Source organism: Lepisosteus oculatus, chromosome 3 (assembly GCF_040954835.1).
Source record: "Lepisosteus oculatus isolate fLepOcu1 chromosome 3, fLepOcu1.hap2, whole genome shotgun sequence".
NCBI lineage: Eukaryota > Metazoa > Chordata > Actinopteri > Semionotiformes > Lepisosteidae > Lepisosteus > Lepisosteus oculatus.
In genome coordinates this window covers 64205141-64222201 of record NC_090698.1, presented here as the reverse complement: position 1 = coordinate 64222201, position 17061 = coordinate 64205141, and the positions used below count along the sequence as shown (strand labels likewise).

At 38.2% G+C, this 17061-nt stretch overlaps 1 protein-coding gene across 2 annotated transcripts in view; it reads right to left on the bottom strand.

Annotated features, from left to right (window-relative positions):
• Positions 1 to 17061, bottom strand: part of tek (TEK tyrosine kinase, endothelial) — a 31489-nt gene that overhangs the window by 1794 nt on the left and 12634 nt on the right. The window contains exons 5-22 of one of the 2 annotated variants that reach the window (XM_069187364.1): positions 16304 to 16456; positions 15426 to 15557; positions 14763 to 14900; positions 13698 to 13823; positions 12727 to 12875; positions 11020 to 11164; positions 10340 to 10501; positions 9136 to 9270; positions 8187 to 8474; positions 7051 to 7359; positions 6201 to 6361; positions 5442 to 5652; positions 4349 to 4459; positions 3275 to 3465; positions 2450 to 2563; positions 1971 to 2041; positions 800 to 840; positions 55 to 151 (exon numbers count right to left, since the gene is read on the bottom strand). In XM_069187364.1, the coding sequence (XP_069043465.1) occupies positions 55 to 151; positions 800 to 840; positions 1971 to 2041; positions 2450 to 2563; positions 3275 to 3465; positions 4349 to 4459; positions 5442 to 5652; positions 6201 to 6361; positions 7051 to 7359; positions 8187 to 8474; positions 9136 to 9270; positions 10340 to 10501; positions 11020 to 11164; positions 12727 to 12875; positions 13698 to 13823; positions 14763 to 14900; positions 15426 to 15557; positions 16304 to 16456 (2734 nt within the window). The remainder of the gene's footprint in view (positions 1 to 54; positions 152 to 799; positions 841 to 1970; positions 2042 to 2449; positions 2564 to 3274; positions 3466 to 4348; positions 4460 to 5441; positions 5653 to 6200; positions 6362 to 7050; positions 7360 to 8186; positions 8475 to 9135; positions 9271 to 10339; positions 10502 to 11019; positions 11165 to 12726; positions 12876 to 13697; positions 13824 to 14762; positions 14901 to 15425; positions 15558 to 16303; positions 16457 to 17061) is intronic. The other variant, XM_069187365.1, reaches the window with a different exon arrangement.

The following is a 17061-nucleotide window of genomic DNA, read 5'->3' as shown; positions in this document are numbered from 1 at the left end:
AAAAGTGAGACGTCTGTGAGAGTTTTCCATGATGTTATCCTGTGTTCTACTTACACTTCATCGTCACAGTTGAGAGGCTTCTCCAGCCTATATCCCTGTGGAAGCTTCTCATACAGTTCTGCACAGGTCATACCACAGTACGGGGTGCCACCTAGAAACATGGATGTGTTACAAACAAGTCCCATATGAACAGGGAAGTCCAGTATATAGAGTAATCCTGAAGAATTGTCAAGGGTGAAACCACAATGACTTACTGTATATCTAATCCAAATTCCCATCCCACTGTGATAGAAAATGTTAACAGACGTTAGACCAAAAGGTCTAGATGTCATCTCACTCAATGTAAAATCTCAAAATGTTTCCAATTAATCAAGTAAAATAAGTAATCAGTCATGTTTCTTAAGTAGTGTGTTGTGTCATTGTAGTTGGCAAGGTTTGTAAGTGAGGTTCAGTTTCTGATTTTCAAGAAATCATATTGTGACATCCAGTAACTTCTTTTAAAAGGGAAAGGACTGTCCAACATCAACGAAGACAACAAATCAGAAAAATATCACGGATACATGTGTAATAAGGGGACAGAGGCAGGCACAGCTAAATAATTAATTATGCCTTTACAACAGCAAGAATTTACATAAAGGAAACTGGCTCATAAAATTCCCACTGGCATGTGATTGATGTCATCTAAAATTCATTTGTTAATTAGAATTGTTAATTTACTAATTTGAATAGATTGTTCATTGGGAATCATTGCCTCTTTGGATAACCAACTTACAGAGCTCACTACTTTAGAAATACAAACCTAAGCTCACAATCTCCCACAGTAGCACTCCATAGGACCATCTGTTAATAAACACAAAGGAAGGTGTCAATCGCAAAAATAGGGATTTTTGCAATTAGTCCCACATCCTGCATCCTCACAGCAGTGCCCAAGGAATATAACGTCTTAAAATTACTATTCACTGGCCTACTGTTTAACACGTTGTCCATTAAAGTACACTGTACAACAGTCTCCACATGTCTTCATACCCTTAATACAATGTTAGTGAAATTAGTTTAATAGCAAAAATAATAAGTGCTAAAGGAAAGATTCATACAGAATCAAAAGTAGAATTGTAAGACTGTCAGTCCTGGACACCAGATAATAATGGCATGTTTACCAATCAGTAAAAATACCCTTAATAACCTTTTGAGGTTATTAAAACTTTTCTGTTCAAGACTGAAAAGGTTCAGTTCCTTCAGCCTGCCATTATATTACAATCACTTCAGTCCCAGAACATACTTGCTCTTTTCTGGACTGATTCCAGAGCAGCAATGCATTTTCAACAGGATGGTGACCAACATTATACACAATATCATAAATAAGGTCTTACTAGTGCATTGTACAATTTCAACATAACATGCTTCAAAAAGTGCTTTGTAAAAATACATTATTATATTTTCTGTACTTATTTATACAATTCTATCATACTTTAGTTCATAAAAGTTGAAAATCATGACGTACAAAATTTATCTTTTCTAAATAATCTTTTTATTGCAGTTTATCAATGGTATGAATATATCTGGAGACTATCAGGAATATCTTCATCATGCTGACATCTGCTAATACTACAGATATTAATGGATTGTCTTATTTTGGTTCCCTTTGGGATGCAGTGTAATAACAGAGATTTGGAAAAGCTGCACTACATAGTGTATCGCAGCCTGGACTACTGGACTGTTTTATTTTCACTTGTGAAGAATATTATTTTTTGTTTGTTTTTTTTTACCTGCAAATACTATTTGCTTTTTTATACTATTATAGTATAGTACAGTATATGAATATTTTTTTCAGTACATAAGTAAACACAATACACTTATACTTTAAGTATACTTCAACAAAACTTCATTAACTTGTTTTAGTTCTCAGAACTTCTTTGTTGACTCTTTGCTTCTGTAAATTATATCAAATTGTCTGATGTGCAGGTACTCACACATCACTGTTAGAGGTGTAAACGCTGTAATTCAGTGATTCAATAGCCATCCATCTAACTGGCAGTCTCCCCTGTGAAAGCAGAGTCGCAATACTGAAACTGAATTAAGTTAACAGTGATTCTAATATTACTTAAAAAGACCACAACATTAACATTATTAAACAAGAAATCATGTACTTTTGAGTTAACAGACAGAAACTTACTGCAGAAAAGTAATACATGATGTTTTACAATTCCTAGTTTAACACTTTTGACTAATTTTGAAAGTTTCAGATCAAATGTGTTTCTTCTTAAGACTGCTACATTTATTTAACATTTACTTAAGCTATGGTTTATAGTGACTTCCCATAATTAGCAGCTATCAGCTCTGGCTTGTGATATATGCACATGTGATATTCTTACACAGATTTAGCATAATTCAGTTTTCTAAGTGTTTCCAAATGTTATTGCTACCAAATGAACAGAAAGGACTTCCTCACCATTGTCTTTTTCACATAAACCTCCTGGCCTCTAGACAGACCAAAGTCTGCTATCTTTGCCACAAAGTTCTCTCCCACCAGGATGTTCCTTGCAGCTAAGTCTCTGTGGATAAACTGAAATAAAATGGGTAAATGACATTAAAGGCATGTGATGCAAAAAGAACACAGGTCCAAAAGAACATTCCAAATCCATAACCTTTTGATTCAGGGGACTGCTTCATTCTGGTTTCATGATCTATGATGTCCAACACATCAGAACAAGATGAATCGCTTGTCTGTAGTAACAGGTGAAAACAGCCTCTCCATTAGTAAACCTACTGAATCTTAGCTTTGTGTCCAGAGGAGAAAAAGAAACATCAAGTGGCCACAAAATAGCTTTTTATCTACTGTGCCACCTGCTGTTTCGGGACAAATGAATAACGCCTTAAGACTTTACACAACACTTTGGATGACAAGCACATTTCTAAGCACAATTTCAAGTGCTAACTTTTGCTGGTGTTTGTACTTCTTGTGGAATTAATAAGTTCTAACCAATCTCCGCCATTGACTGAGAAACAGCCCATTCCCCACAGTGTCTTACCCAAGCCACTAAACATGCAACCAAAGACCAAGCTCCTGTTTAATAAGCCAAATCTGTTATCATCTGTACACCTGAATGTAACGTAATCATCCTTGCAAATCCGTCAGCAGATGACCTTCTTCAAGGGAAGGTTCAGAGATGAGCCTGGCCATTCAAAATGGCCCACAAAGCTAGTAGTGTTAAAAGGGTATCGACGGCATGCATGGTTCATCCCCACAGGCGGGCACAGTAACATGCGGGCAGACCTGCTTCTGGCTGAGATAGTCCATGCCCCTGGCCACATCCGCTGCAAAGTGCAGGAGCTGCTGAGAGGACAGGGTGGAGGCGGTGCTGTTTGCAATGGCAAAGGCCGGATCTGTCTCCAGGACTCTGCTCTTTCTCAGGAAGTCCAGGAGGTTACCATGGGGGGCATATTCAATAGCCAGGTACAGGTATCCTTAAAGCAAGAGCAACGTGCACTTTATTTATTCAGCGAAGCCCGTCCCCATACTAGCAGTGACAGAGCATTCTCTTGCTACGCCTTAAAGCGCTGGAAATCAATCCCACCAACCCTGAGCACTTTCGAATCCAGACTCAAAATCCCTCTTCTTCTTAAAAGCTTTTATTTAACTGTATTCCAAACCCTTACTGTAACTGTGTAATTCTGCTGTCTCTTCTCACAGAGTGCTCTTTTTTCTTACTGTAAAGCGCTTTGAGAAGCCCCTTCTAAAGGCGCTATATACAGTAAAGGTCATTATTATTATGTTGCTTTAAGAAGGAAAGCACCTTCATTTTCAAAACTGGATGCCCCCCTAATTGGATTAGTTTGATGTACAGTAGATAATAAATCAACAAAAAATGTTTGCTTAATGATTATTAATGTGTTAAATCCTAAGTTAATTAAATAAAGATAGGTGGATACTTAGATCAAGCATCCAAAATCATTTTGCAACCTAGGTCGTAATTATTGTGTTGGAGGCCTCTGATGTAGTTCATTTTTTATGCACCACCAGCACACGAAATCTGAACAAACATAAAATGATCTATTCACAAAATATTTTTTTAACTTTCTCCCAGTTAATCCGGTCTCTACAAACATTTTTTTTGTTCTACTGATGTGATCTATGGTACATATTTTGCAAAGTGTTGGCCAAGATGAAGTCAAATAAGAATACTCGATATTGCACTTAACCTGTCCACAGAAAAAGGCCTTATATCTTTGCTTTTTTTAAACTCCTTTCTTTGAAAATGCACCTTTCCCCGACTGTTTCTGTCACAGTGCTCTGACAGAAGCCCTGGAAGACCACGTTTCCGAAGAGAAATATATATTGCTAAAGTACCTCTGTGTTCGCAGGCACCCAGTAAGTTGATGATATTGGGGTGATGTCCAAGTTTGCACAGCACTTCCAGTTCGCCAGCAAAGTCTCTGTGATCATCTTTAGAAGCATATTCTAAGAAGAAAGTTACAAATAAAAATATGCTATAAATGTAAAAAAAAAAACAATAATACTGGTAGATAATAATTGTCATGTCATCAAGGCCATTCAGACTATCTAGCTCATGTGGTCAACTATCGTCTAGAAGCTAGGGTATCGTCTTAAACAGCACGGCTGAGCAAGCTTGTTCTATACTCCCACAACACCTCCGAAGGTATTTCCCCATAGTTTCTGCTTGCGGCTCCTGGCGTATGTTTCACTGTTGATTCTAAAGACGTCTGCTGGGTAGACTTTGTGTCATTTTCTTTAAGGTTTTTGGATAACTGTTTTTTTTATTTTGAGACTAAAAAGGTTATATTCTTTCAGCTTGCCAGTAGAGGATATCCCTTTGAATCTGAAATCCCAAAATTGATTGGGATGCTCTTATACATCAATGCCTGTTTTTATTTTGTAAAAATTTCATATTTGGTATTGCCTATTTGATATTTCTAATCCACTTTTTTCTACCTGCATGCAAGATCCTGCTCTTCAACGTTACAGGTAATGTATAAGCCATTTCTCCTCAGTCTCAGTTTAAAGGCAGGAAAGCTCCCTACTTGGTATGCCTGGAATGTCATGTTTTGTGTTTATACAGTATATGCCATTATAGGACATCTAAAATCTGTGTAAAGTCACATACAAAATAGGATTGTTATTCTCAATATAGCCCATACTTCACATATGTCAAAACCAACCCATCATGCAATTTGCAAGTCTTGATTGGTATTGTGTCTCATGCATATTTCTTTAACTGTATTCAGAGGCTCAGCAAAAATTGAAAAAGAGGCCATTAATGGATAGTGTTTCTTGTTTTTCCTAATGTGCACAATCTGAGTAAAGAAAAATGTTGCTGACACTTAGTCTCTGTGGTGTGTACTGTATGTAGTGATGAATAGTCATCAATATTACTAAAGTCTTAAAGATTTTTTTCTGAAACATTTTAATCCAAGTCCGTTACCTTTCATTCGTTTGATGGCGGCATCCATTCTTAATCCATCTTTTTTGATACGCGCCTTCAAGACCTGGCCGAAATTCCCCTCCCCTATAACATCCTGGAACTTGATGTCGTTCCACTCTAGGGTGGGGTAGACCACAGGCTCTGACCTGCTCTTGGGCTTCTTAGGCATGTTGAGAGACCCAGAGCTGAACTGGACCGCAGGCTCTTCTCTCTGCATAGGCACATAAAGCATGTTACTGGTAGAAAAGGAAGAAAACACTTAATGTTCAGCCAACAGTCAGCCTACTTCCCCTTTTTACGTCACTATCTGTTTTCTCCTATAACTATATCAAAATCTTTAACTGGGAAAGCATCTTCCTATGTGAATATTTCATTGCTGTTCTCTGTGTCATGATACACTTTAGAATGAAGTACTTATCTAACCAGACCTGAGTCGAATATCAATCAACTTACAGTATAATTTGAATAGGTGCCTGTAATGTGTCTGAAGGTGTTGTTTTTAGTCGCATCACTAAATTGCTTCTGTTCAATACTTACACAGTTGTTAATGCTATCATGTCCTGAGAAGCTATTTCAACTTTAAATCAAATTCTTGTTTTCTCACTCTCGTTAGTTTTCTGTGCTGATGTGGTGTGAGCCTCCTGACCAGGCCTCCACTGTAAATTATTTTCCTGGTTGAAACATAGGTTACAGGTGGGGATTCGGTTTCCCTGCTCTCTTACAGGAGTAGAAAGCTCAGAACAAAGGATTTTGACATACCACGACATTCTGGAAGGCCTGGACCATTCTGCGCTGGAAGGTCGCTCTCCTGAGCTGCAGCACCAGGAGGAAAGACAGCAGGATGGTTAAGCAGGTCATCCCTGCAGATCCCAGGATGGCAATGAGCAGCATGTTGCCCTCATTCCCAAAGCCAAAGAACTCTGTGGAAAAATATAATTTCACATTTTCAAAAAGTGTTTTTTTTTTCATTTTGTGTTATAACCTCAACAGATTTAGCTATTATAGGATATACAATATCAAAATGATTTCAATATGTGCAGTGATCCAAAAGAAGTTTTGAAGCTGCTTTAAATATCTCAGTTTTTATTTGCCAGTCCCGCTTGTCTACTGACAGATTTGATCTCCTTCATTTCTTCATATCAAATCCCAGATGGAAAATGTGTTTTATTATGATTTGCTGGATGGCATAGATTTGTGGGTCGGTCTCTGGACTCATGAAAGGTTGTGGGGTCACATTCCCACTGCAGACCCTGCTGAACAAAGCATTTTACTCCAGTTGCTACAGTTCATCCTGCTCCAAGTGAGGATCAGTATTATTTGGGATAATTCCTTGCGTTAGACTTTCATTCCATGCAGTGAAAGTCACATGCTCTCAATCCCCTTAATGCTGCAGTAAAAAGGTTGTATGGATTTTACTGTACCATTTACTGTAAGTCAGTCATGAAGATATTTTGTATATCTGCTTTGGTAGAATGTTTTCTTTCAGCGAAGACAAGAATGAATCATGACAAATCTGCTGTATTTCTTTACTGTATTTTAAACCAGGTTTGGTGATTCCACATCAACCCTAACATGAGACATATTTAATGAGACAAAATGAGTGGCTTACTGGAGCTTTCGGGCTGTTTTGCAGTTCTGATGTTGAGTCTAGGGTTGTTCGTGCTTTCTCCAATGTTATTCCTTGCCCAGATTTCAACCAAATAAGATGTATCTGACTTCAGGCCCCTGAGCTGGAAATGTGTGGCCGTATGTTCTTGCATGTTGATCTCAGTCTGCTGGCAGTAGTCCTCTGAACTGCTGTCCTTGTAGCGGATGATGACTGTGGAGATGGAGTTCCCTTCCTTTAGTGTCCATGATATGACAGCAGAGGAGTCAGTGATGTTGCATGTAGTGATGTCAGAGGGAGCCGGTGGGATTACTGTCAGAGAATAAGCAAACAAGTCGCTCTTAGCTTTAGGATGAAAAACTGCTCTCCAGTTCCATACATTCATATTTTCTGCCAAGTGTTGGGGAAAATACTTGAAAATATAAATACATAGCATTTACTGTGTTTTTACTATTTTATCATCTTGCTATTTTTATCCCCTCCATTCCCTGAGTTCAGTTCTCCAAATTCCCAAATTATTCTCACTCTGGACTCTGTTGCTTGAATTATTATTAAAAAGTGGCAACAAAAAGGATCACTACAGTATGTTCACATTTACAACTATACAGATGCTACCATTATTTCAGTATGCTAGAGATCCCTCTTTGAAACTCTCAACAAAATGGCCCTTGTATTATGTTTACAACTAGGAAGGAAGCCTGAACTGTCCAATACTGAAAAGTCACCAGTCAAGATTGCTCCTCATACACTGTACATGATACATTTATATCTCCCGCCATTGTACCACCAGGTGGGGCCATCACTGATTAATGTAAGGCTCATCAAAAGGGGGTTTAATTAACATGTGACTTAAAGTCAGGGTGGTATTCTTATTACAAGAATATAAAAGATGTGTTGGAGTAAAACAAACTCAGAAGTACAGTATATTTTCATATAAAAGAAAAATCTAACACAGAAACATTAAGAAGAAGGAATATTTGCAAAAGGACCAGGGAACAGAACATCTAAGAGTTTTCTGTGATCTCCATTTAATTATTAAGTCCAAAAGAATTACAGTGCATCATACCACAGAGGCAACAAGGTTGAAGAGTGCATGTTCTCCGCCCCCCTCCACACATCTAGAGACAGCAAAGACTTACCATTGCTCAGAGTCCATGCCGACACTGTGTGGCTCCACTGACCCACTGAGCTGCACTTAAGACGCACTTTACACTGGTAATGCTGCTTGGGCTCCAGTTTCTTCATCTCAAGGCTGGAAGAGTTCCCTGGCACATTCATCAGCAGGACACGCTCAGGCTCGGATTTGGGGATGCATTCCACCTGGTAGACATGCTCCTCTTTCGGCAACCAGGTGGTGGCGTCCCAGGAGAGGGTCAGAGATGTCTGACTGACCGGCACCAGTTTAACTCCTGATGGTGGAAGGAGCTCTGGTCACACGGAACAGAAATCTCAATCAGGAGAGCTAGTAAAATGAAGGACCGGTAAAAATATCAAGACGCTCTCATTTCTCAATTTAGTTTGTAATTAATTACATTGAAGTTTGATAGATTTTTTTTTTCATTGTTGGCCACCCTTAAAATTTAGTGAAAAGGTTAAAACAAGTTTTCCCCTTTTCTATACACACAGCAGTGTTTAAAGACCATTTACTAATATTTCGAACAAAGGCAAGACATTTGTTACTCTGGAAAACATAATTCTGGCAATTTTTCACATTAACGTGAGGATACATTATGAAGCTTTTTGACTCTTTAGCATTCGCTTACATTTTCCAGCCACCATATTATCATATTATTTTTTTTAAAGCTACTTTTCAAGTCTCTTTTACACATGGGTGGTGCTCGTTTGATAGACCCGGGCTCTTGAATCTTTAATTTCACAATGTGAAAATGATCCTGATGTTTTTCCCCTGAAGGATAAAGCTTGTTGACATTATTAATGTACACATCTGATATCTTCATCAGTATTTCCTCTTTCACTAATAACATTTTGGCATTAAGTTGCATTTGATTGTCAGTTCCTTTTTTTTCCCTCCCGCAGAGAAATTGTGCAGTTTTTAAGCTTGTGGAGATGGTATGGTCAGTGCGTTACCCAGCTGGAGAGTGGAGTAGGTGGCCATGGGGCCCGGGAAGCCCATTCCTCCCTCCCCAGGACGACTCAACCGAACACACATGTTGTACTTCGTCACTGGGGTCAGGTTGTCCAGGTTCACCAGCGGCCCAGTCACTGCGAAAAATGGTAATGATGGACTATAAGCATCTGTTTCTTGTGAGAACACTCAAGGAAAACAAGAGAGAAAAGCTTTATCATGGACTGTTCTTAACTAGTCCTAGTCTGACACACTCGGCTAGTTAAAGGACTTACAGCTTAAGCTGAAATGCAGCTGAATGTGTGGCATGAACATCTGGGACAGTCCAGCTATGTACTGTATGTCTTACACAGTAAATCACCAGAGGGCTGGACACACAGCGACTAGTAGGTAGCTGCGTCAGCATACGTAGGTTGCAAAGGTACAAGTAAAGGTTTATTCCATGCAGAAAACAACATTTTGGCTGTGGAGCCTTCTTTAGGAAGAAGGCACCCAAAGAAGGCTCCACAGCCAAAACGTTGTTTCCTTTCTTCTCTTTTCAGCTTGGAATAAACCGTTACTTGTTCCCACACAGCGACTAGACCTCACCCCTCAGTCTTTCGTCATGCGTTTGCTACAATGGGCAGTGTGAGTAAAGCAAGATGCCGAGGAAGATAACCTGTGTTTATAACACGGGCCAGTGAAAACCTTTTATCTTTTACCTGATCACTTGTAGTTGTGTAGTGTTTTTAATAATGGCTCGGTCTAATGGCATTATATTGGTCTTTGAAAGAAAAGAAATGTCACTTCCTGTTTCCCTTGGGCACCTCTGGATCATCAACAGTTCCAGCAGAAAGGATATCTCAGCATAATTTCTATTTTAACTACTCTAACTAGGAAACAACTATTAGGATGCTCTCATCAGATTTATCAAACTTTTCAAACTTAGGGTCTTAGGGTGGCATGTCTGCTGACTGTCTAATTTATGTGAAATTTTATGTTTGTTATTTTTTACCATAAGAGAGTGCTGCAAATATAACAAATATGATTTTACGAAATCATGAAATAGAAAAAATGATAACCAAACAGTAGCTAACACTTATTTTAGAATTTTCTGATTATGTCTGAGGAGCAAGTCAATGAAAAACTGATGCAAAGTTAAAGATTAATCAAGTAATGTTTCCCTTTTACACAGCTGGGCTAGTGCACAGTCACCCTTAAATGTACCTTCGACAGACTCCCATGATGATGATGTATTAGCCTGCTTGTACAGGAGCTTCACAGATGTTATAGGTCCGTCACCAATATACTGGTCCTTGTTAACTGAAAGCACCAGGTGATATGGTCCACTGTTGTTTAAAAAGGGAGGGAACTGGGGTGTTGGTGAGTCTATGAAAGAAGGTGAAATGTTAAAAAAATGTGCATAACATTAACAAACATGAACAACCTTACACAGTAAACTAATATACTTCCACACAGGATTGGTGAGCATCTTTAATGAAAATCATTTGACCAGGTATTCCCTTCTGTTTAAATTTCTTAGGTGACTTTGAATTATACTCAGAAATGTAAGCCGGCCCAGTTATCTTACACTTCAGTGTGTAGCACTCTTTTAGATTAAATGCTTACATTAAAAAGATAAGGACATGCTCACAAAATAGCTTATAGATCCTGAGTGAATTTGAAAAGGCTTTCTCATTCAGATTCATTTAATTATTGAACTAACACTGAAAACCTTAAGACGGACCACAGTGAGAGACAGAAAACAATTGTGCCGGTATTGGGGAAATTATCTTTTTCCATTGATTATGTACAGTACTTGGAGGGTTAGGAGGCTTTTGGGTTATACAGGATCCGTCTCTTTTAATCCAAAATGAAGGCTTGAGGTCCTTTTTACATTCTCTTACCTTTGACATTGACCTTAAAATATTTTACTTTCTGTCCAGCTGCTGTTTTAACTTGACACATCCACTTTCCAGAATCACGCAATGTTATTTTTTCCACCCAGAAGTGAGCAGTGGACTGGTTGCTCAAGGTTTCAGTATCTTTGGGCTGGAAACAAAAAGAAATATCAAACAAAGACTTGTATTATCTTAGTTCACATTGAACAGTGTCCATTGTGGCTGACATGACTTCTGATTCCAGCCAATCAATACACAGTACATACAGTATAGTAAGGATAAATAGGAGTGCCCATTGGTGAGAGTCTGGACTTGAAATAAAAGGATGAACTGTGTTACTTTGTCCACCTGTTTGCTAGCAGTTTTGTAGAAGTTCCCTCTGTTGACATAGAGCATTCATGTTTTGGATTATAGTTTGTTAAAGTCATATTCATCAGAACTCAAGTCAGACACAAGCCCTGCACTGCTATAAATAAACATATATACTACAGTATGTATATTGCATTACATACTGTATGTATGTTGCATTAAGAACTCAATAAATGACTGCTAGAACCAATTATACTATTATACATTTGGACCACTATGCATATAATTTGTTATTAACTGTTTCTTGGCATGTCAATGACGTGTAACCTCAAAAGAAACTTAATTTAATAACAAGGATTGAGCAACAGCCAAATCTAGTGCACACCATCATGTCAAATATCCTCAGAGCATCGTATGGAACACAAATAATAGTCAATAAAGAACATCTAAAATAATTATGTGCTGCTAGCATCTCATTACTGCTAAGGTATTCAACTATCTAACTGGTTCTAACTGGTATCTAAAATACCTAAAAAATACTTTCATAACATTTAAACAACCTGTTTGTGTTAGTTCTGAACCCCATATTCCTTGAAACCCTTTGTTAAACTGCAGTTTTTACTGCTGTGGATTACTTACCAATCTCTACTTTGCCCAGCCTATGCAAATAATTTACTTCCTATTTTTTACTTTAATATACAGTACTTGTATATTCTCCTAATTAGGAACAAGTAATAGGTTTATTCCATGCTGAAAAAAAGAAGATAGAAAACACAACGTTTCGGCCGTGGAGCCTTCTTAAGGTGTGTACTTTCTAGAAGTACATAACTCCTGTTCTCTGTAAACTGCTCTGATGGCCAGTAAAACTCAAAACGAACTTGAAAGTTGCTCCTTTTCATGTATCTTGTACTGAATGATATAGGTCCATATTATATTAAGGATTTATTATACAAGTAAAGTCCAGTTTTTAATCTTTGAGCATCTTGCACTGCCAAATACTGGAATAGCCTCCACAAAATTCCACTGTGCACCCCCATCTCTGAACATATTGCCCCAAGCCATTAAAGACTAATGATTATTTCAATGCTTGCTTAAAGACAGTTTTTTTCATGAAAGGTTGAAATGAGTCATGGTTGTAATGAGTAATGTGATGAGTTGGTTTAACTATGTCGGTATTATGAGCTTTTTTCCAGTTATCTTATGCTTCAGTTGTGGTTTCTACTGTGGGTTTCTTTCAAAACACTCGTATATAAAATTTATGTTTACTACTATTACAACCACCCGTATGGGACCAACCCTTTATGTACTTTTAAAACAAAGGCCAGAACTGCAATGCAGAAGATTTTATTTCCTTATCTGTTGGCTTAAGTTAATTCTTGGTCACTATGATGACAGGAAACCTACCTTCACTATTGTTTTGCAAGGTTTCTGCAGTACAATGTCCCCATGCAATGGAGGAGGGTAACCAGTTGCAGCACAGGAAGTACCCCAATAGGATATCCCAGCATTCAGCTCTGTGTCGCTCAGACTGCTGATCACCTCTGGAACTGCGTCTAGAGATCATGTAATAGAAATGACCCACAGTAAAAATCCCTCCCACCGAATTTTCAGATTTGTAATTCTGTGGAAGGAAGAAGGCTAATTTAGAGCTACTGTACATATTGCTCTCCTATGAAAAACAGGAACATAAGGAGTAAAAAGACTTTTCACTGAATAAATCAAACATTATTTTCATTATCTTCCCAGCATCTGCACACAAAAATATAACACTGATCTTAACATTGGCTTTTTCTATGCAATTTAATGTCAGATTATTTTTGTCCATTCTGTATATCTTTGTAGGTTCTTGTTGACATCTTGTGTTTGCATTTTGTAAAGTACCCCACATGGAGGGCTGGATGTGTAAAGATAAAGAGGGCTGAAGATAATCACCTATGGGAAGGTCTAACAGAAATGGGAACAGTTAGTAATCATGACCAAAAAGAGATGAAAGCAATAAGTAAAAGTAAACGACTGTATGAAAGCTCGAATATAGAAGGAGCTGTATGAAACCTTGTAAATAAAGATGAAAAGCAATGCCATTCAGATGAATAGTTTTCTAATCAAATGAAAACCATTCTTGGTTAATGTGATTAGTCGAAGGGACAACCAGCATTTCCATGGGTTGTTTCTATGGACTTTGTATTGTACTGTATGTACTGTACTGCTGCCTCTGAATATTTACTGATATCTACCAGGGTAGTTCTATTAAGATACATAATACATAGCTTGGCTGTAGGAGCAGATATGATAGATAGGCCTGTGTCTCTGTAGTATCTTATAATGCAGTGTTCCTGCTCTACAGAACCTCATAGTACAGAATTATGTGCTCTTACCTTCTCTCTCGCAGTGAGTCCCATGTCTATCCTTGCAGACACAGCCCCGGAAACGGTCACAGTTCCCTTGGCTACCACACTCACATTTCATTTGGCAATCAGCACCATAATAGCCTTCAGGACAGGCTGCAGCAATGAAAGACACAAAGACGCATCAATAAAACAAGGAATTCCCAACTCTGCAAACACCTCCCACCACAGGCACCAGTACAAACTTGATTTTTCCAGCCTGAAAATTACCCTTCTCTCCTAGGTGTGCTGAGAAGACAGTCCAATTTATATTTCCCATTTGTGTACAGTATCTGCTAACATGAACCATACTCACATCGAGGCCCATGGATCATTAAGCATAGGATGAAGCTAGATTTCATCCCAAACAAAAACAAGTAGTTGAGGGCTCTGCCAGTGAAGTTTTGCCTTTGCCTGCATCAGGGTAGCAGAATCTACGACGAATACAGTTGATGTACAACCTATCTAGCTGACATTTGTCTGACAAACTGCATCAAATTATATTTATACAATAAATCACTTTCAAATTATAGATGGACAAATGCTTTATAGCATTATAATCAATCAATTGATTATCAATCAATTCCTGATTTTTAATGAGCTTTTGTTGTGAGCATAAGCCACCCAGTTGAATCAAACAAAATTTGGAACTAAATGAAAGAAAATTCAGAACTGTCACAGCAGCAGACTGCAAAGTAAAATGAATTTGCATGTGAAGTCTATGCTCTGCTTACACATTTTGTAGGGAACTCACTGTTATATCATTATAGCATTACTGTTAATGCTTTGTTTAACATTAACCATTAACACTTTTTGATGGTTGAAGAAGCTCAAGTACCTGTGACAGCTTGCAAAGGCTGCAAATCAACAGGTAAAGGTTTATTCCATGCTAAAAAAGAAAAAAGAGACAACGTTTTAGCTGTGAACCGTTGTGTCTCTCTTCCTTTCAGCATTTAATAAACCTTTACCTTTTTTTTTGCTAGTAGCAGCTGTTTTTTTAGAAACTGCATATTATGAGAACCTATGTACTGTATTTTCACAGGTCCAGTTCCTCACCCTCATTGCAGGTCAGTCCTCTCCATCCTGTGGCACAAGAGCAGCCATAAGGATCTCTAAGGCAGAAGACCAGGGACTTACAACTACCATCTTTGCACATTTCTTTGCAAGTTCTTCCAAATCGACCCGCACCACAACCTGTAGACAGATAGATTAAATATTAATACAGCTCTACAGTTTCTTTCTCCCACTACATAAGGAGCCAGTGAAAATTCCTGGTCACTAGAAGACAAATCTCAGTCCAAAACCATTTTTCATGTCCATCCTCATCCTTGTATCATACCAGCAACCAAATAAATAGACAATTGCAATCATCTTGTTTGCTTATCATCCTATTTCTACATCAACAAACAAAGACAAAGAAAAGTCTAAACTTTGCCCTTGACATACTGTGACTACAATGTAAGGCTACACCCTATTCACAATTAATTCCAAGCTCACAGCAAAATACTAATTCTACTTCTTGTCAGAATACTAAATCTCAATCAATACATTGCACAGAATTCTCAACTTGACTCCGTCCACTAACTTGAACTGAAACCCCATTAAGATCCTGGCCTCAAACACAAATCTTTACAGCAGTTTAAGCCATCTACGAAATACATGCATCGCGCATTTAAAAGAGTTATATGCATCATGATTGAAAAGTAAAAAGCCTTTTACCTATTTCACAAGTCTTGCCCATGAAGCCGGGAGGACAGATACATTCCCCTGTCGTGTCATGACACACGCCTCTGTTCTGACATTTTGGACAGGCATGCTGACAGTCTGGCCCCCATTTCTGAGCTTCACATTCTTGGATCGAATCACAAAAACATAGCGTTAGTTTCTACATTGGGATTGTTCATCTGAGAAATGCATTACTGTTAGCAGCACATTTCAACTGGTGATTCTTATGCAAGAATAAGTCGGAAACCTACAATAATGGAATTCAGACAAACTCTAGATAGGAACCCTTTTTTTCTATATATTGTACAGTAAAAAAAACACACAGACGTTAAAGATCAGTTTTTAATTCTATGTACTTGGAATACTACTGTTATACATAGTGAGACACAATAAAATATTTGCTGTCTGCTGAGAACATTCTTTTTTTTTCTGAAACAATTTAAAATTTCTTTGTTTTCAATGATTTAATCTCTTCAGAGTCCTGTTTCCTACTTCATGCATGTTTAATTGCATTACAGTACAGTATGTTGCTGTCTTGAAGGTACTGCAAATATAACAAAAACAGCTTAGTGGCAGGGATTTCTTATGGACGCCGTAGAAATACAGCACAGAGTTAAATTGAAAACATCTTCACCCAGTATTTCTACAGCTAGAGAATTAATTTGTTGTCTGTTCTGTACAGAATGCTTTTTCCTGGAAAATGGCTCATCAAGGGAAGCAGTGGCCACAAAAGACACTGACATATGAAAACTGAAATTAGAGATGCACCGAGCAACCTGCAAAGTAACTAAAGAATGCAAATGATATAAACTATGGATTAAAAAGGACGTGTGCTGTACATGACTCAAAGAGAAAAGTTCAGTAGCACTAACTTCTTACTATCAGCCTGGTGATTGCAGAGGTAGAAAGGAGGCCTGCAATGAAGTTTACGCTGTAGAACCCCGAGTCCTTTGGCTCCACAAGGTTGAGGGTATGATTGAGTGTTCCCTGCACTTCATTTTTCGGGATCGAGTGAATGAAGGTGACTGAGAAGCACAAGAAAATAGATAAAATGAATCAGAAAGCTCATTGAAGTGTTCCATGTCTCCAGAGCTCTACCTTGATTAAAAATCCCCTTCCATGGTTTACTGATGCTCAGACAAAAGTTAAAGCTTGTAGTTTCCAAGAATAACAGTAAGGGTTGTTTGATAACCCTTGCTTAATATTTTGATTATGCATTAACTCTTTCCTTTAGGTGAATTCTGTGAAAAAGGCACTATGCCTTCTTGTTTTCTATGCTCTATATTTAAAGGGTATTGGTCTTCCCTGTTGAAGTAAAACTTCATTTTTTCCTCATTGGTATTAATGCTACCTTGTACATGGTGGAGATATTATGCTGTTACAATGCCATTGTTTCGTTATTACCCCAATCCTGCTCCTGGTGAGTCCTGTGACTGCAGTTATTTTGCTCCATCCAGGCCCTTAATCACCAGTGCTGCTTGCTGCCAGTTATCTATCTGTTTGCTTATTCAGGCTCTTTTCTGCACACAGGCCTTGTTTTAAAGCATAACCTGCCATTAGGTTCTGTAGATTAACAGGAAGTGTATAGTCTTCTGGGGCGCTGCTCATGTGTGATGACCTGTAGGCTTGC